The 22,743-nt window shown below is 50.9% G+C and overlaps 10 protein-coding genes across 10 annotated transcripts; 5 read left to right on the plus strand and 5 right to left on the minus strand.

The window, feature by feature from the left end:
- Window positions 1-179: 179 nt before the first annotated feature.
- On the minus strand, window positions 180-3,054 carry HMPREF1120_01494 (uncharacterized protein). The gene is made up of 2 exons (XM_009155513.1): window positions 2,094-3,054; window positions 180-2,038 (listed from the first exon to the last, which is right to left on the minus strand). Exons 1-2 carry the CDS (start codon window positions 2,275-2,277, stop codon window positions 1,278-1,280), a joined length of 945 nt encoding a protein of 314 aa, XP_009153761.1. The 5' UTR covers window positions 2,278-3,054; the 3' UTR covers window positions 180-1,277.
- HMPREF1120_01495 (uncharacterized protein) lies at window positions 256-594 on the plus strand (the record flags this gene model as incomplete). Its single annotated transcript, XM_009155514.1, has 2 exons — window positions 256-483; window positions 535-594. The coding sequence occupies 2 exons, from the start codon at window positions 256-258 to the stop codon at window positions 592-594; spliced, it is 288 nt and encodes a 95-aa protein (XP_009153762.1).
- A 253-nt stretch (window positions 3,055-3,307) lies between the features above and the next one.
- On the plus strand, window positions 3,308-4,783 carry HMPREF1120_01496 (pyridine nucleotide-disulfide oxidoreductase AMID-like protein; the record flags this gene model as incomplete). Its single annotated transcript, XM_009155515.1, has 5 exons — window positions 3,308-3,521; window positions 3,577-3,912; window positions 3,963-4,317; window positions 4,368-4,675; window positions 4,728-4,783. The coding sequence occupies 5 exons, from the start codon at window positions 3,308-3,310 to the stop codon at window positions 4,781-4,783; spliced, it is 1,269 nt and encodes a 422-aa protein (XP_009153763.1).
- Window positions 4,784-5,948: 1,165 nt separating this feature from the next.
- On the plus strand, window positions 5,949-7,281 carry HMPREF1120_01497 (L-ornithine N5-oxygenase; the record flags this gene model as incomplete). Its single annotated transcript, XM_009155516.1, has 2 exons — window positions 5,949-6,703; window positions 6,756-7,281. 2 exons carry the CDS (start codon window positions 5,949-5,951, stop codon window positions 7,279-7,281), a joined length of 1,281 nt encoding a protein of 426 aa, XP_009153764.1.
- A 184-nt stretch (window positions 7,282-7,465) lies between these two features.
- On the minus strand, window positions 7,466-10,179 carry HMPREF1120_01498 (long-chain fatty-acid-CoA ligase). Its single transcript, XM_009155517.1, has 5 exons — window positions 9,178-10,179; window positions 8,846-9,125; window positions 8,415-8,794; window positions 8,039-8,368; window positions 7,466-7,983 (listed from the first exon to the last, which is right to left on the minus strand). The coding sequence occupies exons 1-5, from the start codon at window positions 9,563-9,565 to the stop codon at window positions 7,634-7,636; spliced, it is 1,728 nt and encodes a 575-aa protein (XP_009153765.1). The 5' UTR covers window positions 9,566-10,179; the 3' UTR covers window positions 7,466-7,633.
- A 42-nt stretch (window positions 10,180-10,221) lies between these two features.
- HMPREF1120_01499 (MFS transporter, PHS family, inorganic phosphate transporter) lies at window positions 10,222-12,315 on the minus strand. The gene is made up of 4 exons (XM_009155518.1): window positions 11,905-12,315; window positions 10,838-11,812; window positions 10,674-10,779; window positions 10,222-10,606 (listed from the first exon to the last, which is right to left on the minus strand). Exons 1-4 carry the CDS (start codon window positions 12,123-12,125, stop codon window positions 10,346-10,348), a joined length of 1,563 nt encoding a protein of 520 aa, XP_009153766.1. The 5' UTR covers window positions 12,126-12,315; the 3' UTR covers window positions 10,222-10,345.
- Window positions 12,316-12,785: 470 nt separating this feature from the next.
- Window positions 12,786-14,795, plus strand: HMPREF1120_01500 (uncharacterized protein; the record flags this gene model as incomplete). The annotated part of the gene is made up of 1 exon (XM_009155519.1): window positions 12,786-14,795. The coding sequence occupies one exon, from the start codon at window positions 12,786-12,788 to the stop codon at window positions 14,793-14,795; it is 2,010 nt and encodes a 669-aa protein (XP_009153767.1).
- A 1,680-nt stretch (window positions 14,796-16,475) lies between these two features.
- HMPREF1120_01501 (uncharacterized protein) lies at window positions 16,476-19,012 on the plus strand (the record flags this gene model as incomplete). The annotated part of the gene is made up of 6 exons (XM_009155520.1): window positions 16,476-16,490; window positions 16,549-16,693; window positions 16,867-16,976; window positions 17,080-17,365; window positions 17,422-18,356; window positions 18,425-19,012. 6 exons carry the CDS (start codon window positions 16,476-16,478, stop codon window positions 19,010-19,012), a joined length of 2,079 nt encoding a protein of 692 aa, XP_009153768.1.
- Window positions 18,936-21,286, minus strand: HMPREF1120_01502 (uncharacterized protein). The gene is made up of 2 exons (XM_009155521.1): window positions 21,093-21,286; window positions 18,936-21,043 (listed from the first exon to the last, which is right to left on the minus strand). The coding sequence occupies exons 1-2, from the start codon at window positions 21,153-21,155 to the stop codon at window positions 19,106-19,108; spliced, it is 2,001 nt and encodes a 666-aa protein (XP_009153769.1). The 5' UTR covers window positions 21,156-21,286; the 3' UTR covers window positions 18,936-19,105.
- A 257-nt stretch (window positions 21,287-21,543) lies between these two features.
- Window positions 21,544-22,437, minus strand: HMPREF1120_01503 (uncharacterized protein). The gene is made up of 3 exons (XM_009155522.1): window positions 22,266-22,437; window positions 22,176-22,199; window positions 21,544-22,045 (listed from the first exon to the last, which is right to left on the minus strand). Exons 1-3 carry the CDS (start codon window positions 22,387-22,389, stop codon window positions 21,939-21,941), a joined length of 255 nt encoding a protein of 84 aa, XP_009153770.1. The 5' UTR covers window positions 22,390-22,437; the 3' UTR covers window positions 21,544-21,938.
- Window positions 22,438-22,743: the final 306 nt, after the last annotated feature.

A 22,743-nucleotide genomic window follows, 5' to 3' on the forward strand; every position in this document is an offset into this window, starting at 1 on the left:
GAGATAGCGAGGCTCACTCAGGTTCCGAGCGCCCCGCGGCGAGTGCTAAACTTTAATAGCGGGTGAGCGACATGTGCTGGCTGACCACTACAGGCGATTATGGTAAACAGACTTCGAGAAGATCACACCACTTTACTGGCCAACTTCTAAAGCACGATATATATTTTGACACAATACTTTTCCACGGACATGTCGATTTGAAAGCTCAACCTCAGAATTATCACTGCCGTAAGCGATTAATCGAATCATCTCACTATGAAGCCATTCAGCGGCGCTGCCCTGAGGGCACGCCAGATCTCCCCTGTGACCAGTCGTTCGTATACATCGACTGCTCGGATGTTTCAACCCACTGCCATCCACCGCGCCGAGGCTGAAGCAGATCGTAAGGCTCACCCAGAAAGCCAAGCTACACAAGAAAAGTTGCCCGACAGGAAAGGCAGCCACCACTGGGACGAATCGAATGCTACGCCGAGTGAAGCTGATGTATGGCACCTGAGATTTGGCTAAGGCTGTTGCTAACCCTTGTTTACACAGGTCAGAGCCGACCGTGAGGCTGAAAAGAGGCGAGAAGAAGAAGCTAGGAAGCAGAAGTGACCGGTTCACGACGAAATGTTGATTGTCCTTCCAGTAAGAGGTGATCCACCAAATTTATTGCCAGAATGCGAGCGGGCTTCCCGGGATGGCCCTGAGAACGTACTGGAAAGCAACCAGCGCGCGTTGGAACTGTCTGCTTCCTGTCAATTTGGCAAGCAACGACTGTCTGAGAACACCCGGCAAGGATGGCAGATGGCGTAAAGTTGGAGAATGATAACACTCTTTGGCATAGGAATTTGTAGCTCATTGGCATCTGAAATCTCTGAATTATGACAAATACAACTCTCCTTGGTAAAGTTCATTCATCCAAGTGTTGGGGCGGAAGTTTTCTGAGTGAGCAGATCTGGAGAAAACTGCCCTATCCAGGCCGAAAGAGTCAGCTTCAAGGCCTTGTTCAGCATGAGTCGAGACAGGCGGCGTGGTAATGACGGCTTAAATATCTATTACTTGTAAGTCTTGTGCCCTACAGAGTATGTTACCCGCGTGGTCTCATGTCAACAGTAGGCGAGTACAGCAATCGAGGGAGATATGTATACAAGTGGCGATAGGCACGGACGGCGAAAAGCACATAAGTGCGGCTTCCTCGCCTTCGTGTCATTCTTGACGCGACCTTGAAATCATGTTCGAAAGCGGAACTTGCGCATGCTTTGGTAGTAACCTGTTCATATCATGTCTGGGACTTCTCAAAGTAGATATAACAGTGACAATAGGCCAGCGAATATAGGCCCACGCCTGACAACTAACGTGACGGCCCCGCCTGTACTGGAAGCCGACGCTGCTGAGCCTGCTGCGGTTCCAGTTGAAGATGCGCTGCCTGAGGCTGAAGTAGTAGAGGCTGAAGCGGAGGCCTCGGAGCTAGAAGCCGAGCCCGTGACGACTGTACTGGATGTTGCAGTCGTGGCAGACGAGGTGCTAGGAGTGATACTCGGGCCCGGCCCAGCTGTAATCATGCCATCGTTGCCTCCTGGATATGTCCCACCTGCTTGTGCCGTGAAATCTTGTGGTACCCCCGTATGGTTGCTACCGAAGTAGTACATCGCAGCCGCAGGGGTTTGGCCCAGTTTTGACTCATCCAAGAAGGCTGTGAGATTGAAATTTGTCCGGTTTGTAGCGTTATAACCTTCAAAAGACTGCGGAAAGCTGAAATTGTCATGCTGGAAAAAAGCATAGATGATGTAGCGATGCGCTGCGGAATCTGTAGGAGGGGACGGCCCTAAGTAAGGTACACGTGCCGCAGTCGTGTTCACCAGTAGACTGGTGCCGTCAGAGGATTCAGCAGCAACGCTCATGTCCGTCTGAAGCCAGTGGAGGAGGAATCGTAGATTGGGACTAGAGGGATATCTCGCATCGGGATCGACCATGATAAGCACGTAAGAGCCATTGTAGGATGAGATGGACTCGTAGTGTGCGGTCTCCACGGCGACAGCAGGTGCTTGGGCAGTAACTGTGATCTATAAGCCTTCTTCAAGGTTATGGTAAATGGCAGTGCGAGGACATACTACCAACTCCGAAGAGTTCGGCTTCAGACACGACGATGGAATTCCCATTGTTCTGGTATGTTATTGAGAGCTCTGTATGGTTTGGAGCCTCTGGAAAGCCAAAGTCCGGCGGAGGAATAGCCAGAGCCCGATGGAGGGCGGCTGCGACGAGAAAGGCGAGGGTCGAAATCATGTCGAAAGGCATCTTGATGATACTGAGTCACGGAAGAAAGTCATCGCTATGTACAGCGTGAAGATGAACGGATCTCCGAGTCGCTCAATGCGGGCAGTGCGGCTGAGGATTGTGCGACGTCATAGCCGGGCGGTCGTGGTCGGGTTTCAGCATCTTTGTTGGCACCCAATGGGACCTCGTATTCATCAATGCACGCAAAGGCATAAGGAGCACAGAAGTCTGGAGAGCCGTTGTACTGTTTCACATGTACTGTACATGAGGTGCAGCCATCTGGAGAACGGTGCAAAAGGAACGAAGCACATTATTGAGACAAAACGCAGACGACGGTTAGCACACCGTACCCTCCACCGTATTTCGACCCGAAAATAGGTTCCGGAAGTCTTCCGCTCACAGCAGACTCGGACTAATACAACGTCGTATGTAGAGGGATGTCCGAATCCCACCCATAGTTACCTAGGTACCTAGGATGCTATTTACGAAGTGATCATTGACTGTTTGTCCAGCTTGCCTCTGTTGTCTATCGTTCGCGAAATTTGTACGATTGATCTCACAGGGTAGGTTTCTGTCAACGGCTGGCAGAATTTTTGAACTTGGCTATTCTGGGCAGTCACACCGTGCTCCCAAAACACGGGTTCAACCAGCTGCTGTCCCCCGTGGTCTCCCTGCCCCTCTGTGGAGGGTACGGTATTCGCTTGTTCCAAGGGCATCGCCTAGAAATGACAATTGACCGAGGCGGGCATTCAGCCTCAATATGGATCGTCAGACAGCAGGCCAAGCCCTCAAAACAGCCAATATATCATGGATATTGGCAGTCAGACATGCAAGCAATATCGGTAACCCAATGGAGGGCGAGAAAAATTGTATCAGATAAGATTGATCTCCCCACTCTCCCGACCTCGGACGGTAGCAAGTTGCAGTGGGCTGCCTCGCGCCGGCGTCGCCTAAATAACCGCCATGTCTTCGTTGTGAAGCTGCTGATATTGAATGGGCGATTTTGATGCTATTCCGTCGTTTGCTGGCGTTCTCTGCTAAATTGCCCAAAATGCCGTCCAATGAAGGTCTAGGTCTTGCTGGCCGGGCGAATCCCTTCAAAGTGTTGATTCTAGGAGGCTCCTACGGAGGTCTCGCGGCGGCTCTAAACCTGCTCGATTTGTGCAATGGGAGACCTGCTAGATTCACAGCCGCAACTGCTGAGCCCGTTACTCATGGAAAGATCCCAGTGGACATCACCATTGTAGACGAGCGAGACGGTTACTGTTGGTGATTCTCCGCCTAAGCTTATTGGTTCGGACTGACAGTTCCCGATATCAGATCATCTAATCTCATCACCCCTCGCATTGGCTTCCACCGAATATGCGCGGACCGCATGGACCAAGTTCGACCAAATCCCTGCCCTGAAGAACATACGCTTCATTCATGGGAGTGTGAGAAATGTCGACCCCAAGAGTCGGCTGGCAACGGTGGCCGAGACCGGCACGCAGTCGCAGAGAGACTTGAGTTACGACTTCCTGGTGGCTGCCACCGGGCTTCGGCGCGTATGGCCTGTTGTGCCGCAAGCAACAACCCGGGAATCCTACCTGGCAGAAGCTGATGCGCACATCACCGAGTTGCGAAATGCTCGGGAGGGAGTCGTGATCATTGGCGGAGGTAAGTCTCCAAAGTGCGAAGCTGTGACCGCAGCGACTGACGCTGTTCAGGTGCGGTTGGGATAGAAATGGCGGCAGAGCTCAAAATGGTTATGCCCGACTTGAAGGTCACACTTGTCCATTCCAGAGATAAGCTCTGCTCCGCTGAGCCTCTGCCGGATGACTTCAAAGACCGGTGCTTGACCACGCTGCAGGAGGCTGGTGTTGAGACGATAATGGGTGACCGTGTGGTGGAGACAGAGAACGTGGCTGAAGATGGGTCTACGGTCACATCAATCAAACTCGGCAGTGGGAGGACTATTCGTGCCAGCAAAGTCATCTACGCAATTTCCAGAAGCTACCCGACCAGCCAATATCTCCCAGCTACTGCATTGGATGAACAAGGCTATGTCAAGATTACGCCTGCGTAAGTGTGCTGAGGAAACTACGCGCAACACGAACTAATCTTTTTGTTAGCTTGAATTTTCCGGAGGCCGTGCCGAACTCCCAGTATCACTTTGCCGTGGGTGATGTAGCTAGATGGCCTGGCATCAAACGCTGCGGTGCTGCCATGCACCATGGGCAATACGCTGCTCAGAACATCCATCAACTGATGTTACAGGAAACACAAGGCACAAAACCCAAGTTGACTGAGTTGGTTGAGGCTCCACCTGGAATCGGCATCGCGGTAGGCAAACAAGGAGTTGCCTATTATCCAAGTGAGGGAACGAAGTATGGAGAGGACATCTTACGCCTCTTCTTTGAAGACGACTTAGCCAACAGAAGTAGGTACATTAAAGAAAGTGAACTGAATTTCTGGCTAACCTGTGTCCGCAGTATGCTGGGATTATTTGCAACTCGGCAAAGAGTTTCCAAAAGCGGCCAAGGTATAGATGACCAGGCAATGGCGAGAGCCAGCTGGCAATCGATACCGAACTCCAACCAAAGTCGCATAAAGAGCAGCTACAAGAACATAATCGAAAAGGTTTGTCAATGGGGAAGCCGTCCTCGCACAGTCGAAGTGTTCGCTATCCGGGGCTGCGCACATTTCTTGCAGAGAAGAGCATACATATCGTGACCCAGCTGCAGTGATATGTGACGCAGTCCGCTGAATCTTGACACGGATAGGCGTCATGAGAGGTGCCACGATAATGTACGGCATTCTCACGTCTCGGTAGACGATTGACTTTTGATGTTGGGCAATTTGTCTCAGTGGGTGATAATATCGTTTCTTTCTATGAGCGTAGGGATACATAGAACTGAGGAATAAATTTCCAGGCACACTAAGTGCCTGAAGAGTTGCATGTCTATACTACGATTGCGTATAGCTAGATGAATGGCTGCAAGCCTGCTTGAGGTTCTCGGGTGTCGTTCCTACATCGACAAACTCGCCTACACCAGCATCAATCCTTGTCCGATATCGCGATTCAATGCCAAGACTGAGTGATCCTGTCACCTGGCATCATGCATTGCCCGACACTGGTAGTGCATTGGCATGGCTCATGCCTGTCGTTTTGTATCGTCCGCGACGGATTGATTGGACATTATCTTATCAGATGAAAAATTTTCATCTCCTCGGGGAAGCAACTGTGCCTGACTGTTTCCCTAGCCTGTCTGGGCGGAACCAGTGTTGCAAGATCGACGGTAAATCGGTCGATGGCAGACTCCTTGTAAGGCGGTGTGGCTTGCCAAGAATTTCCCGAGCTCCATCCGTGTGCAAATAAAGTTATCTGATTTAGTTGCGAAATTATCAGATCCGAAACGGATGGATTGCCAAGCTGGTCCAAATACGCCGAACGGTACGCCGGCGTCATTTCGAGTGCGTTTTACCATACCATACAAGTCTGAAGGTACCAGGGAGGAGGGTGGAACACTCCTTCATATGCAGTCTTCGGCCAGGGTCTTGTGCTGGTGTTGGCAATAATGATAGGGTGTGATCGTGGCCCGCTGGCTTGGTTTTAACTTGCTCGTAAGGTGAATATCTCGCAAACTCCAGCGACTCTTCCTCATAGTCAGACTGATCCCCATACCCTGGCCTGTGACCATTGTGAAGTCAGTATGGACTCAGGCATGAGCGCGCAAGATGTCCCTCTCGACTTACTTTGTATCGGATTTGGAGCTACCGCACTGTCAGTGGCAATCGCTTTGCATGAGAAGGAAGCAATCGACAACACGATTTTTCTCGAACTCCAGCCAGCGTCTACCTGGATGCCATGCTCTGGCTCTCCTTCTGGTCGCTTGAGGACATCCTTCTTGCACGATCTTGTCACCTCAGAAAACCCCCGGTCGAAATTCACCTTTATGAACTATCTACACGCAACCAATCGACTAGTTCTCTATGCGAACAGTTCTCAAATTAACCCTCCACGCGATATGTTCAACGACTACCTGCAATGGTGCGCAGCCCCGTTCCAGCAACGTGTCAAATACGGCCAGCGGGTAGCTGCGGTACATCCTGTGCAAAATGCCCAGGGACTTGTCGAATGCTTCAAGGTGGTGTACGCGGATTCAGCCACGGGGCGGCAGGATGTAGTGACCGCAAAGCAAGTGATCTCGGCAGTGGGATTGCAGCCATATGTTCCCAGGGCTCTAGCAACTATAGGCACGTTGGTAGGTGTGGCTCATGCTTCAGATTGCCCATCGCGGATCTCATCGACGTTACGAACCACGAGCGGGAGGGCTCGCTTCGCGATAATTGGTGACGGCCAGGCCGCCGGTGAGATATTTGAATACCTCCACGGGATTCGGGGCGAGCACAAAGTGGTCTGGTTCACGCAAGATCCGGTTTTGAGGGAAATGGATGATAGTCCTTTGTAAGGATCTGTTTGAAACTGCTGACTGTGCATTTACTGACTGTGTGAACAGTATTATGGACAACACCAAGAGACCAGAGTCTAAGATAGGGCAAACCTTACCACTGGAGTTGAGGAGGAGAGCCATTGGCGAGGGCTATAGTGCACAGACATCGTCGGCAATTGACCGCCACCTCCTGAAAAGCATCTATGACATACAGTACACCGAAAGTGTAAAGTGTATTGACACCACTAAGTGGAAATGCCAAATCAGATTTCAACACCGATTGACGAAGGCGGAGAAGACTGCGAGCGGACAGATTCAGCTCTTATGTCAGCCAATTGAGTACGAAGACGACCAACAAGTCATTGATGTATTTGACTTGGTCATTGCTGCGACGGGCTACGAACGAACTGAGTACAAGAAGATCATGGAGCCTTTGCTACAGCTGCTTGACGGCCGCCAGATCACCGTGAACCAGGATTACCAGGTAAATTTCCGGTCTGGATCTTTCAGCGCGGGATGTGGTCTATGGCTCTTAGGGGCAATAGAAGGAGAGGATGTGAGTGCTCGGCCTCCTGTTGCTGTAAGTAACTAACCCGGGTTTAGGTGGATGATCATCTCTATCCTATTCTTGCTTCAAGGAGTAGGCGTGCTGTGGAGTCAATCTTGTGTCAGAGAAGGCAGCGGTCGACAACTGAGGCTGCAGCGGAACAAGTTGCACGTTTGTGAATGATGTACAATGCCGGCACATTCTAGAAAAAGTAGAATAGCTTGCTATACTTGGAATTTCAAGTGAAAATCATTGCATTAGTGGTATCGAGGTAAATGATAATTGCCCCTGAGTTGGCTTGCGCATGTTGATCAAACAGGCAAATGTCGACAACCCTTCTCGATCAAGCTATGAAGACCGAAGTGCAACTGCATTTATTCAATGTATCTTACCGGGTCTACAGCTTCGCCCTGTCCTTGGAGACGAGTTGCTCTGCCAATCGTGCAAGCTCAAACTTCCTCACTTTCCCGCTGCCGGTCAATGGTACTGTGGCAGGAATGCCATCTTCTCCCAACCAGAAGACATATGCAGGAGCTTTATGCCTTCCGAGCTTCATTCTGACCCAGTCACGGACGCCTTCATCACTCAGATGAGCATACCTCCCGGTGGCGTTCTGTGCTCGCTGAAGGAATGCACCCACGACTTCTCCGAATCTGCTATGTTTGATGCCCACCACTATAGCTCTGTCAATTGCCTCATGCGCAACCAGCCTCTCTTCTATTTCCAAAGGATATATGTTTTCACCTCCTACGAGTGGTTTTGTCAGTGCGGGTGGATAATTCAAGGGCTCTGCAGCACTTACCTCTAATGATAATGTCCTTGAACCGTCCTGTGATCGTACAAGTGCCATTTTCGTGGAAAACAGCTTCATCTCCAGTGTGCAACCATAGCACTCCATCCTGGTCGCGGATCATAACTTCCGAGGTTTTCTCAGGGTTCTTCCAATACCCACGTTGTAACTGATAGCCGGCAATGCATAGCTCACCGCGCTCTCCGATCGGGACGATCTTTCCATGGCGGTCGACAATCTTCGCATGAGCATGTGGCATGACATGCCCAACGGTGGCGAGCTTCAGCTCAATTGGATCATCATGAAATGCATTGAAACAAGTAGGAGAGGCCTCTGTCAAACCTTCAAGCTTGTTAGCAAATGATAGTGCAGTGGGAGGACTACATACCGTAGCTACTTGTGAACTCAGTCATTCCAAGCTCGTTGAAGAGAAGCTCCATGAGATGTTTTGGAACCGGTGCGCCTGCGATGATCCCTGTCCTCAGACGGTAGCAATCAAAGTCTTCTGGTCGTGGGAGGCTGAATATGGAATCAAACATTGCCGGGACTCCGTGAAGTCCGGTACATTGTTCCTCGGATACTGCCTTCAGGCACGCAGCTGCATCGAATGTCTCACTTGGGTACACCACTTTACCACCATGTGTTATGATTGCAAGAAGACCGAGGACGAGGCCAAAGCAATGGAACAAGGGTGGTGGACAGCACAGCACATCCTCTTCGGTAAGTGCCATACGGTCACCTATAAAGCGACTGTTGTTGACGAGAGAGCTGGAGACGGTTAGATCTCGCGTAATGAGATACGCCCACCAGAAAACTCACTAATGCGTCAACATTGCGGCTTTGGGATTCCCTGTGGTCCCGCTGGTGAATTGAAGGTTGCAAACGTCATGGGCGCTGAACTGTTGAGAGAACTGATCCAATAACTCAGTTGACAATGTAGTGCCGTTCTCGATGAGGCTCATGTACGACGTGAAAGAGCCCGGGTATCCTCTGAGGATAACAATCTCCTCCAAAGACCCGGGTGATTCTTTGAGATTCTGCAAGAGCCGCCGATTGTCATGGAAACCGATCCTGGGAGTGGTGAATAGCATTCTGCATTCTGACGGGGTTAGCATGCAATGACAACTCCATCAAGTAAGGCATCGACTCACCTGTGAAATCAAGAGCATATCGAGCTTCCGACGGAGTGTACGTGTTGTTCAAGATGACCAGAATGCAACCGATGCGCATGCAGGCAAAGAAGACTGACACGTAATGCTCACAATTCCCAGCCATGATACCTATCCGATCACCTGGACGAATCCCACGGGCGGCCAGTGCTTTTGCCAACCAGAGACTCTCCTGTCTTAGGTGCTCGTAGGTCCATCTTGCTCCGGTCCAGGGCACCACCAAGCACTCATTCGAGCCATACTTTGTACACTGAAAGTCAAGCAGCTCTCCAAGCGTAAAGTCGAGCAAAGGAACGTCGGCTGGCCCATGAACAATGGAAGGGGTAGATGACGGAAAAAGAACTGTCTCAGTGCTGGATTCCAAAGCCATGGTATTGAATTCTACGGACCTGGGCGACAAATGTATCCGAAGGTGGTTGATATTGACCCTTCCTGGACACCACGAGTACCTGCTGAATCATCTTATCCAGGAAAGAGTCCCCTGGTCCTCGACCTGAAATGATTGCTGCTAGAGCCCCATCGATTTGCGTAGTATTTTGCATGTGTGTTGATCCGATTTCGGTCTGCATGCATGCTTTCTGCCAGCTCCGATCTTTCGCGACGTGATGGCATGTCAGACGCCGGTGTCTTGGTGACGCTCGCCTGTTTTACGAAAGTACCAAGATACAAGCTCGTACCGTAATAAACCGGGAAGCTAATTGTGTCAGTGGCTTGGAGTGTCTGAGAGGGATTAGACGGGTCGTTTCGGCCCACCCGTCAAGATGCAGACACGGACTCAACTTCTACTTTCAGGAAACTTGGTGAAAAAGAGATGCCGAGGTAACGGCGACATATGAAAGCCAGGCTTCGCTTAGTCAACAGCGCATACGGCACGTTGTACGGCACTCCGCGCCCAGGTGCCCCGCAGCAGAAGGAACACAAACTTGAATCCGAACGCAGCTGGTTACCTAAACCAAAACCGTTGCTGCCAGCGTTTGATGAACGACTGAAGGATGCCTATAACCTAGTAAAGGTTTCCGGAGAAAATGCGGCACGAAATGGGATTTATAAAGTTTCTTGGCACGGCTATCAAATTCCAATGCGCACATTCCGGATGGAAGATATAACGAAAGAACACTGGAGATGCCCAGCAAATTCTACCCGACGTGCCTCAAGAAGTGTGAACGAGTCCGTGTTTGAACACCCCTTTAGGATCTGCCGTCTCGTTGTCACCCCAAGAACCTTGCCATCCGTGTTCAGCAAGGTAGGCCTTCCAGTTGTCATCCTCATTGTCCAAATGCTTGTCAACATCCTGCAGGAAGAAGAATGCAATGATGGCTCCCAGGATGGCGAAACAGGATCCGATCAAGAAGGCAACCTGGCTTCCCTTGTCCGGGTTATCAGTGTACGCATTCAGGATACTGGTGAAGACCTGTTCAAGGACCAGGTTAGCGATGCAAACTCGTTAAGCGCACCCATTGTCTGGAGTAATAACTCACCTGGGTGCCGATGGCGGCACCTGCTTTGGACCAAGCAGCAATGAAGCCAGTGGTGTGCCCTCTGATCGAGGTAGGGAATGGCTCGGAAGCCGAGATGGCGACGGTGCTAAATCACAGTCAATACGCTAAGGCCGGCGAAATTGTTGCTTTTTGGGATCACTCACGCTCCGGGTCCGACTTCACCGAGTGTCAAGAAAAGACCATAGATCACCACGAACAAGGGGAACACGCTCAAGATTTGTTTGTTTGCACCACCTAGAACGAAACCGAGGATACCTTGGAGAGTGAAACCCAAAGCCATGGTTTTTCTCCGGCCGATTCTGTCCGAGAGGAGCCCTCCGATGAAGGCTCCGGGGATATAAAAAGCATTGATGACAACACCCCAGCCTAGAGTCTTGACCATTGAATCGGATGGGTTAACTCTGGACACAATTGTCGAGCTGAAGATGCCAAAAGGAATACTGATCCAATTGTACAGAAACCAGGTGGCGCCAGCGCCAAAGAGACGCCGCCAGTACCGGCGGACGATCAAGAGGTAAGGAACCTTCTGCTTGCGCAGACTTGATTTACGGTAGGCCGTCGACACCGCAATTCGCATTCGAAAATAGAAGATCGAGAGAGGCGGAATCATGCCAAGAGCGAAAGACAGTCTCCAGACCAATTCGTAGTGAGACTCTTTCTGGTTGACGCAGAGGAGCAGCAGAAGAGGGACCAATGCACCCCAGCAGTAACCCAGCGAGGCGGACAGATCACCCACCAGGGCAAACATGAAGCCCCGCTGCTTGCGGTATTGGGCTCCCTCATCGGAGGCTTCAAGAGCACCGGCACAAGAGACAGGATACTCACCTCCTGCACCGACACCGGCGACACCACGGGCGATCACAAGCATCCACATGAGGCCTGTGTTGTTCGCGCCGTTGGCCGCGGTACTCAGAGCGATCCCGAAGACAAGGAGAATTGTGGTTGCGACCGCACCCGTCTTGCGTCCTAGTTGGTCGGCAACAAAGCCAAAACCAAGCATGCCGATAATCATGCCGATCAGAAATGCGTTCGAGAGCCGCGATTTCATTTCCGATGTCAGCGCTTCTGGATAGAGAATGGCAAAGAGGAGTTCGACGTTTCCAATGACGGAAGCATTGCTAGGGATATTGTCAGATCTCTCATTCAATGGGATTTGTCTTCGCAAATCCAAGTCGGGTTGTGGTAGGGAAGATCTGGGACTTTGCCTTACTATCCATCTGAGCCAATTGCAAGGCCGGAGAAAAGCATCATTAGCCACACCGAGACTTTGCTGTAGTATTTCTCATCAATCCGTTGTACCACGCCAGTCTCTACCTCTCCTTCGTCGAGGCTACGACTGGTGGTGGCCACGACATCCTTGGGGTCATGGTCTGGCACCTGGGACGGCGACTTGCAGTCGGTCCTTGACTCGATCGTGTCGTGGTTCGACATGGTTGTTTTCTACCAGGAGACCCTCTGGGTTGCGACGAGGACTGGAATGGCTCAAGAAGAAGAAAGGTCTCAGGAAAACAGCAGATGGGAGACGGCGCCTTAAAAGTAATAAGTCAGAAGCCGGGACACCACAGGTCTGGTACTCCGTAAGACTACTTCCCCCACAGAAAAACTTGCCACGAGGTCTGGGATCACCCATCACTCCACAGCCCAAAAGAAGATAAGGGGGTAGCAACGAGTCGGAGTGCGGCAGCCGCACATACGACCGGCGCCGAACCGTGAGCCGGTCACATGAGACGGCTGGGGTATCCTCTGATCTACAGGGCCATTACTGATAGCAGATAAGCAGGCTACGAGATTGTGGTCAGTGTGGGCTGGCGTCCCCATTAGGAGCCAGGAACTTTGATTGCTGGTTGTCTTACTGGCCAGATTAACCCGAAAATTCGATAGACGAGGCTCCACTTGCGGCACGGAGAACGATGGTCTATATCCTTTATCAATCGAATCACAATCCTTCGGCGCCGGTTCCGAGTTTCCGATTACCGCCGCTTTGCAGTGTACTCCCTCAATCTTGACAATCCTGAACTTGCTTTGAATCCTCTGAACGTAGAGCACACCATCTTTCGGCACGCCCGTCATCACAAGGAAGGAAGCGGCAACATGTCAACAGGCAATCAGCCCATTCGTATCGACTGGCATGCGACAATACCTCTTTCCGATGGGGTGGTGCTTTCGGCACAGATATGGCGGCCAGAAGACTCGGATACTACTCCTGTGCCGGCAATTCTCGAATACCTCCCCTATCGAAAGCGGGACTACACGGCGCCTCGTGATGCTTTGAACCATCCTTACTTTGCCAGCCATGGCTACGCTTGTGTCCGAGTGGACATGCGTGGTGCAGGCGATTCTGAAGGAGTACTGCTTGGGGAATACCTCAAACAGGAACAGGATGATGCCCTGGAGATTCTGAAATGGATTGCTGACCAGGACTGGTGCACTGGATCGATCGGCATGATTGGTATCTCGTGGGGTGGCTTCAATGGGCTCCAGGTTGCTGCACGTCGTCCTCCTGAGCTTAAAGCTGTAATCTCGATGTGCTCAACTGACGATCGGTACAACGATGACATCCATTATCAGGGAGGGTGCATGCTTGTCGACAATTTCTTGTGGGGCGCAACGATGTTCGGCATGAACCCTCTGCCACCAGATCCAGCTCTTGTTGGCGACAAGTGGCGAGAACTCTGGCTGAAACGCCTCGAGGCTGGTGGCTTGTACATGGTTGACTGGCACGAGCACCAACGTCGAGATGATTTCTGGAAACATGCCTCCGTCTGCGAGGACTATACGTCAATCCAGTGTCCCGTATACTTGGTTGGCGGATGGATGGATCCCTACTCGAACACGATTTTCCGCATGCTCCAAAATTTGACTTGTCCCAAAAAGGGTCTTGTCGGGCCCTGGGCTCACAAATATCCCAACTTTGCGGAGCCAGGGCCACAGATCGGCTTTTTGCAGGAATCTATCAGATGGTGGGACAAGTGGCTAAAGGGAATTGAGACAGGGATCATGGATGAACCACCTCTTCGATGCTATCTGCAAGACACTGCACCACCAAAGACACATTACGACTTCCGTCCTGGCCATTGGGTGGCCGAGAGCGGCTGGCCTAGCCAAGGAGTTATGACCCGGCCCATGGGACTTGCGCCTGGTCGGATCACGGATGCAGTAGCCTCTAGCGACGAGCATCTCTCCATTTGCTCTCCGCAAACAGTTGGACTTGCTGGAGGCCGATGGTGTGTCTTTGGGCTTGATGCGGATGAGCCAGGTGACCAACGCCAAGAGGCTGGAGGGTCTCTTGTCTTTGACAGCAAAGGCTTGACTCAACCATTGGACCTTCTTGGTTCTGTCAACCTTCATCTACGGGTGGCAAGCGATAAGCCAAACGCAGTCATTGTCGCGGTTCTTTCTGAGGTGTTACCAGACGGTTCGGCGACAAGAATTTCGTGGAATCCTCTTAACCTCACCCATCGCAACAGCCATGAAAAGCTGGAACCCCTTGAACCTGGCCGTTTCTACGATGTTACCGTCAAGCTGAACGAGATGGGCCAACGTATCGGCGTGGGAAGCCGAATCCGCCTCGCGCTATCTACGTCCTATTGGCCGACCATTTGGCCCTCACCAGAACGTACGACTCTCACGATCGACTGCGCCAAGAGTAGCTTGGAGTTGCCAGTCCGCTCTGCAAGCCCTCTGGATGCCCAGCTGAAACCCTTCCAACCAGCTGTCAACAGCGGACCACTGAAAACAAAAGTCTTCCGTCCTGCGAGGTCCTCCAACAAAATCATCCAGGACCTGAACACTGGTGAATTCACGGTTCGTCTGGAGGAAGATGCTGGATATTGGGAGAATCAGGCGACCGGCTGGCGTTATGGTAGTGATCAGACCATCATTGAAGTGGTGCATCCTGATGATCCTTTGTCAGCCCGTGCAGAGCAGCACTTCCGAAAAGAGTTCGGGCGAGAAGGCTTGGATCTGCTTGTCACAGGTTGGGCCAAAATGTCCGCCACCAAGACAGACTGGAAGTTGACTGCACGCCTAGAAGCGTGGGAGCAGAAGGAGCGCATTTTCGAGCGAGACTATGCATTTAGCATCCCCCGTGATGGCGTCTAGTCAACAGACATGACAATAGCTTGGTTTCGGAAAATGCAGTAGCTCAGCACCTAAAAAGTATTATTCAACTCAGTCAGTACACACACTCTGGTGTCGCCTCGTGTCTTATGAGCTTGAATGAAAATCACTTGAGCACGAGTTTATTGCTGTTCATCTTCGAAGTGTCTAGAGCACGCATCTTGCGGTGATAAGTTGCACACCATCCAAGATGGTTCTAGGCACTAACATGCTGAAACGGTTCCTCTTGTCAAGCCACCGAGTCACTAGGAGCTTGTGTGTGCAACTACCTACTAGGTAGGGGAGATGGTTAGTTCTCCCTTGAAAGCCTGGAAAGTGGGCACACTAGGTAGGGAGTTAGCAGCACCTGACCGTATCATGTGATCGGACCGGCTCCGGACCGGTTGGGGTTTCCAGGGAAGATGTTTCCTTAAATGGCTTTGAATTGCATGCAAGATGTATCTCAGAGGATGATAACAGGTTGTATGAATGCTCTCGGGAAGTTCGAGCCAAATTTGATCAAGTAGCACTGTGCGTAGCAGCCTTCCACTCACTTTGACATGGTTTGCCCGACCAAGCACCGGTAGGAGCATCAACGTCCGGACAGAGCAGAATAACGACGACATCCTGGACGGTGTAGGGACCCGGGATGCTTTGAGTTTGAGATACTGGCCTCAATGGAGCGTGCCTGGACCGTCATTTCGCAGTGAACTCTTGAGGCAAATCGGATGAAGCTTTCAAAGCATCGCCCATGGACTGCAGTACCATATCTCCCAGCGTCAGGGGGGCTTCGGTGAGAGTGACAAGAACCACAGCCCGGAAATGAGCCACCTACTATTACCGCGGACGACAATATCTTAGAAGCGCCATAAGCCGCCTGCGCTTCTCTGGCATGTTGTCAAGACTCAGATTTCGGCAGGAGGCATTGAAATCTGTTGGCCATCATCGTGGTAAGTTTGTTTTGGCTCAAGCTACAGTGTGTTTATGAGCCATGTAATTATGATGGTGGACCATGGAAATATTGCCCATATGGACAACCACAAGCCTCGGCATGGAGAGGAGAGACTTCACACCTACCATGCGTACGAAGAGATAGACACAACGGCCTTAAAGTACCATTACCAATATGGGCTTGGAAAGTTCGGCCGAGGGAGAAGGCACAACATACCAACGCGCTCTTGCAGAACTTGTGATTTACTATTTGCCATTTGTCTGGTATTGGTTTGGTCGGATGGGACTTCTTCACGCGAGGCGTTGAGGGTTATTCACGATCCGCGTCCCGCTGCTTTACCCGCTGCAAAAAGCAGCGACGGAAGACTTTTCCGGCTCCACGTGACCGATTACTAATTGAAGCTAGTTGGAGTTTCGATTTTTGTGTGGCTGAGGAAAAGGGCCCACCTCGGGTTTTAGGGTGCGAGGGGTGCCCGGTGCCGCATAGCCGGGCAGGTGACTTTCACCGTTATCATCTTCCAAGTTGGAGATAACCAACTGACCTTGTTGCTACCAGTCCAGGTTTGGATATCCGATCCTCAAGTTATCGTCACGGGTTCATTGGTTGATGAAACCAGTTGACTCTGAGCTCTGTCATGGGTACCACCACTACATGAAGCCTTGACCGCTGAACCTACTGTCTCGTTCAATGTCTTCTCCAGTCTTCAAAATTATCAAGCGCGTTCAACAAGCATGCGAAAACTGCAGGTAAGGCGCGCCATTGACTCTTTGTGGATACCGGCATAGTGCTGAGTCCTGCGTTTAGGCGGAAGAAGACGAGGTGTCCAGGACAGAGGCCTGCGTGCTCCAATTGCACGCGCCTGAATCAGCCCTGCGTATATTCCGCAGGCCAGAGCTGGTCTACCCCTGGAAGTTCGAGGGAATCAGGCGCAGGCTCAAGCAGAGATTTGGTACGTTTAGCTTTCATTTGAACTAGGCGTTTATTCCTATATCTAACTACACTAGGAACGTCGAATGTCACAACTTGAAGATGCCATGCAATGGATGGTATCTCGAGCCGGGTTGGCATATCTTTCCTGTGGTCTTACATTATTTCATAACTAATTGGCACACAGATCACAAGATAGTCATCCTGCGTTCAACCTGGTATCCAATCGTGCGGGATCTGAAACTCAGGGAGACCGGAGCGATCATTCTGTAACACCATTCGTGGACGCTGAAGAAGCGAGCACTGTGGGCGATGGGTAAGTCCAATACGAAACTTACTCGTGCGGCCGCCAGTGAGCCGAAGAATTAACTGTTCTCTAGTACATTCCCGCCTCTCGATTGCCTAGAGGAAGTGCCACTTCTTTATCGGCGGCACTGTCATAGGCAGCCTCTTTGGATCTTTGACGAAGGAGAACTTGCAATTCTTCATCAGCAGTCCGAAGATCTCGTGTTGTCAACTTTAATTCTTACCACACAATTCTCGGCCAATCCTTACTTCGAAAGACGTCGGGCCAAGATGTCCCAACAGTTTCGGGATGCCGCGCGAAAACGTGTAATGCTAACGATTGCGAACGCTGCGGTTAGTTTGAGCACATTACAAAGCCTCTGTCTACTGAGCTGGGCTAGCTTCATAAGTACTTGGAATAGATTGCTCCTTGAAACAGCAGCAACCGCTGACCACTTATCACAGCAAGAGACATGGCTCTCGCCTCGCTTTACTTGAACCTTGGCCGGGATCTGCTTAGTTCGGCCGGACTCGATCTACGCGGAACTGAACCCGGGCCGCAGGCCAGACGTGCCAACCAAGCCGGGAAACGGCTGTTCTGGAGCTTTTACATCCTTGAGCAACTTTATGGCTTCCACAACCAGCGGACAATATCAATGAAAGGTGGACTGGAGAACCTTCGTTATTGCCTCAGTGTTGGGGACAGTGCACGGCGCCCGCTGGCATTGGAACCACCTTTACTACCTGATGAAGCCCCTCTACCTCAAAGCGACGATAACAACAGCGACACGAAAGATCTCGGAATCTGGAATTACACTGTATATCTCACAGCTTTCTGGAAGGAGGCGAGGAACTATATCCTGCTCAGTGCTTCTGACACAGAGAGAGCTCCGTGGGCCCCAGATTCCTACTATACTTTGATCGTTTCGTACATGCATGAACTGGAAACTGAATTTCCGAAACCCCATCGGTGGGACTCTCGACGATTTTTCCAATGGTCACCCGAGGCACTGGAACGTGAAAGATCATATTGGGGTCCATGGCTGCTATTCCAATTTACCTACGACGCAATGTTCATCATTATCAACCACCCTTTCTTACTAAGTTCACGATCGCAATCCTCGAATTTGAAGATGCCAAATACCTTCTGGAGAGCGTCATCGGAGTCTGTATTATTGCATTCAACTTGGGTTGCACGTCTACTCACCATGGCCCACGAGAAAGCATTCGATATTTTTGATCCATTCCTGGGTTACGTTGCCGGAGTGGCTGCCAGTGCCCTGCTGTTTTACTGTCGCTCACAGAATGACGAAATCAGAAGGTCCGCCCACGATCATTTCGAAACATGCAGGGCTTTCGTGGATCAAGAGGCGCAGGTGTGGCCTTGGTGTGCCAAAATTGTAAGATCCGCCTGACTGTCCAGCCATGAATTTGCCCAAGCATAACTGACTTATTATACAACCGACAGAAGCAGGAGCTTGATTTGCTCGTGCAGCACGCATTCGGAGGCAGGGACAGAGACTCACCTTGGGAGCCGTCTCAAACTATACGCATCGACACAAATGCAATGCTGGAACTTCTCGATTACACCCGACATTCAACCGCAGCAGCCAGCAATGAGCCATCCTCAGATCTCAGAAAGTCTTTGTTCGACTCAAGTCTCTTGCCGCATGACAGTACGGCGGACAACCAAGTAGCGACAATTGAAATATCAGAGGAAGTTAGTGAGGCTGCCGGTCATCCAGTGGCACCTCCCATCTTGAGACCTACCATTTCAGCGGCAAAAATAGCAAACCCTGCCACAAAGTCAATTCCTTCGAACGTTAATGATTATGGTACCGAATTTCAGCGAAGCAGGAATCAAGAGCACTACCACCCCGTAACGTTCGGATCCTTGCCTACTCCAAGCGATGAACCTGGCAGCACAACAACAGCCACGAATATCGAGGCGTCAAGGGACACAGAAGTCTTTTGCTTACCGGCGGACAATTTTAGCAACGGAATGCTACAGGATATATTTAGCCAAGACATACAGTGGTGGAACATGAGCGGCTAAGATTGCACCAAGTTTTACTCGTCAAGATGGCCGCTTGATTGCGAAATAGCTAATGGTAATGATACTCCTGCTCCTTGGACTCCAAGACATAGCCTACACCAACAGAATCTTCCAGTCATTGTCAATCATGATATCCATCCAGAAGACATTAGGATTACCATCATCACCAGCCTCCCAGGTTTTAAGCACAAGCTCTTCCACAATTTCAATTGAACGGTAGGGCAAGACTTGGCGGATGGCTTGCAGGCGCTCAAGAACTGCGTTGCGAGATTTCATGATACAATTCGTCTCGGCTGAGTCCAAAACTGATCTCTCGATACTGTTTTTCTCGGCTTCATAGCCTGATAGGTTGTTCAAAGCCATGGGTTGATCTGAAGGGCTTGTGGAAAGGGGCGATAGTGGATCGAAGCCTGATATCAAGGGCCCCGAGCTTGAACTACCGCTCCCTTCGGTCAGTTCAAAATGTTGGGAATATGTCCGCTTCTGCAACTCCCCAGCAATGATGATCAACAGAATTTGCTCGATACTGCGAGTTCCCGATCGCCGTCCATTTTGGCAGAGGATGTTGAGTGCGTGAGTGGCAAGCGCAGTCACCCACAGCAATCTTCGCTCGTCGGCGGATTCAGTGATTTGATGTTGGTCTTCTTGGAATCCTAGTCTGCTGTCGAGGAGATCTGGAAATGATCGATATAGTAGAATAAGAGCCGCGAGTCGATAAACTTCCGCGATGTTGATGAGGTGTTGTATAGGAGTCTCCGTATCACCGACGTCAACAAAATCATCCGCTCTTGGCATCTCCAGAGACAATGCTTCCTCCTCTAGACTGTGTGCTTGTTGTAGTGCCTCGTATTCCTTTTGAAGTTGGTTCATACTGGTAAAGGGCTTACGTCGGCACCTTAGCCTTTGTGCATGGATCAACAAACCCACCTGCCCTAGGACCCGTTGCGCCTCAGGCGATACCCCAGCCAGTGGGTGAGGGATTCTCTTTTCCGGCATGTTAGTTTCGCTATGATTAGCAACATCATGCTGGGAAGGTGGAGGTTCCAGTAGACATTCTTTGGTGGTGTCTGTGACAAATGCAAGACCCATCCACCAATATACCAACGCATGGACGAAGAATTGCTGATACTCGCTATAAGGTGCATACGGCCAGCTGCCTCCATATGCTTGTTGGTACAACTGCATTGCTGCATTGTAATGAAAGATACTCGGATTGTTGGAACCGTCCCAATTCGTCGTGAGACCGAACATGATAATAGCCATCAGGACATCCTCGATTTTTGTTCTCGTCGGTCTCTTCAATTGGGCAATCTCGTTGTGCAATCGATACAATATTTCGGCCTGCGCATTTTGTACTGCTAGAGTGGCTGCGGTGTCCACAGCACCAGAGTTCAGGAAAGCCGCGGTAATATAGCGGCATAAGGAAAAGAATAGCAGCGACTCTCGCGCTCGCGACATGGCTACCATTCTGAACGGATTGTTTGTTGAGTCAAATGCTGACAGAGACTTGCATATATCCTGCGTGAAGAGATCAACCTGAATCTGGGTGTTGCTGAGTATGGTGTCCAGGGGTTGCCATGAATATCGACCCAATGCGAGGGATGGTCGGCGAGATGCTGTCGGCGATTGCTGAGTAGAGCTGTCTTGGGGGCTTGGAAACTGCACTGCAGGCAGCGACACGTTTTCTTCCTGCTCCTGCAACGATGCTTGTTCTGCCCACTGACTGAAAGCATCAGTGGGAACAGGGGGTTCAATATTAGTGGTCTCGGTGTTGGGCTTGTCATGATTGTCGTTATCGCCTGGCGCCTCGTCATGACGACGTCGTGGTGAGGTCGCTATCTCTGGATTTCCACCAGAAACAACGGATGAGGCTCTCTTCTTGTCTGGAACAGGAGCAGGTTGAGGTTGAAGACTTGAGCGCCAGTGCCGTTCATGTTTGCTCGACCATTTCCACCTTGTCGCGTATCCGGGACACTCTAGACCTTTGAGAGTACACTGCCTGCAAGATGGCTTGCCTTCGTCACATTTGACCTAAATCTTGAGTAAGCACGTCCAGAAAGGTGCAGTTTGAGGCACCTACTCTTCGTTGTTTGCATGTACTGCAACCAGATCTGGATTTGGCGGTCTTTCCCGCTGCTGGCATGGCTCACAAAAGCAAACAGAGTTTAGCACATAAAGTCATGGCTTGAAGAAACTGCGTTGCGAAATGAATCAGGCCACATATCCTGCATGGTCGTTGGCGATGACTGCCGTATGACGGCAAATGGAAAGAGGAAGGCAAGGCGGATGACACGGTGGGTGGTTTCGTTTATGGGGTAAAATTATCGACTATCTTGGGCGGGGATTCGGTGGAGGTGGCTAAGCCCGGGGAACATGTTCGATTGGTTTCGAGTTGGCGATTGTGACTTCAGCCGAAGGAGGGTCTTTCCTGTCTTATCGCCTATCTCGTCAAGGCGGCGAAATTGAGCCAGTGATGGCAGTACGAATGATAAGCGAAAAGTCACCCTTGCTTCTGCTACATCGGTGCTATCATCGAACGATGTTCTTACTAGCTTTACTACCAAAAGTTCTTGCAACACTGCTTGTTCATACGAGCGCTGTGGAAGAGCCGTCTGGAAAACGTGCCATTTGTTTTATGACTTTCTGTTGTGCTTTGGGATTGTATGAAAGTTATCACTTCCCGAGGATGCAGTAGCCATGATAGGTAACTGCCGCATCGATATCCTTTTCACCATCTGCGCAACATATTTGTCTTCCCTCTGACCTTTTTTGAAAAGCACGTCCACCTCCTCGAAGCCTGCACGCCACGCTTGCAAAGGGAATCATCATTCGATCTGGACGTCTTGACATACCTGTGTGGGAGTCTCAAGCGGCCTTGTCAAGATGCTCGCATGCCAGAGGGGTGCCGAGCCGTAGTCCTGAGAGGCTAGCGAGAGAGGTCGGTAGCAGGCGACAGCAAGAAGTGCGACTTCGATTTCTCTTCATGTCGTGCTCGATAACAACGGATTTCAAGGGTGTTCTTCAAGTATACGCCTAGTCTTAGCAGTCAGAGCTTGTGTGCGATTCAAAAATTTCAAACCAACATAAAGAGAAAACTCGGTTGACATTCCGATTCCCGAAGGCTCTCAACCGTCTGCGGCTGGCATCATAGGGGGCGTCTTACAGCTGATAGCAAAATGAACAAGAGCTACAGTCGAATGTCCCAGCCTCAGCATGGTTGCGTTCCCTGCCATCTTTTATCTGCAACACTCACTGGCAATGTCAGTTCCTTTAACTGTTGAATCAACACGCTGTACATCCGCAGTTTGGAACAATCCCTCTGGAGGGGGATGTCTATGCCAGCATTGGGAACAAAATGCGGTGAGAATTGAAGGCATGTTCCTCACAGAACAATCAGGACACCAGCTGCCGGTTCGCCGACTTGCTGGGAACGCTATCTCCGGCATGCCCCCGCACACAGGGTTCCGGGGGGAGCGGAACAGTAGCGCCGCTGGAGTCGAGCCATGCCTATTTTGGCCAAAAAGTGCGATTGGTTGATCAACAAATGCCGTGGAGAAAATCAAGACACCCCTTGGATAAACGCGTGTCCTTCTGCGCCCCTACTTCCTACAGTATCAACTGTGCTGCGCTTTCGTCGGAGGTTGCTATGTCTCAAAGAACTCCATATTACAACCTAGCTGGCAATCTAGACCCGCACTTGAATGCAATTCCATAATCGTTTGACGAAAAAG

Source organism: Exophiala dermatitidis (assembly GCF_000230625.1).
Source record: "Exophiala dermatitidis NIH/UT8656 unplaced genomic scaffold supercont1.1, whole genome shotgun sequence".
Taxonomy (NCBI): domain Eukaryota; kingdom Fungi; phylum Ascomycota; class Eurotiomycetes; order Chaetothyriales; family Herpotrichiellaceae; genus Exophiala; species Exophiala dermatitidis.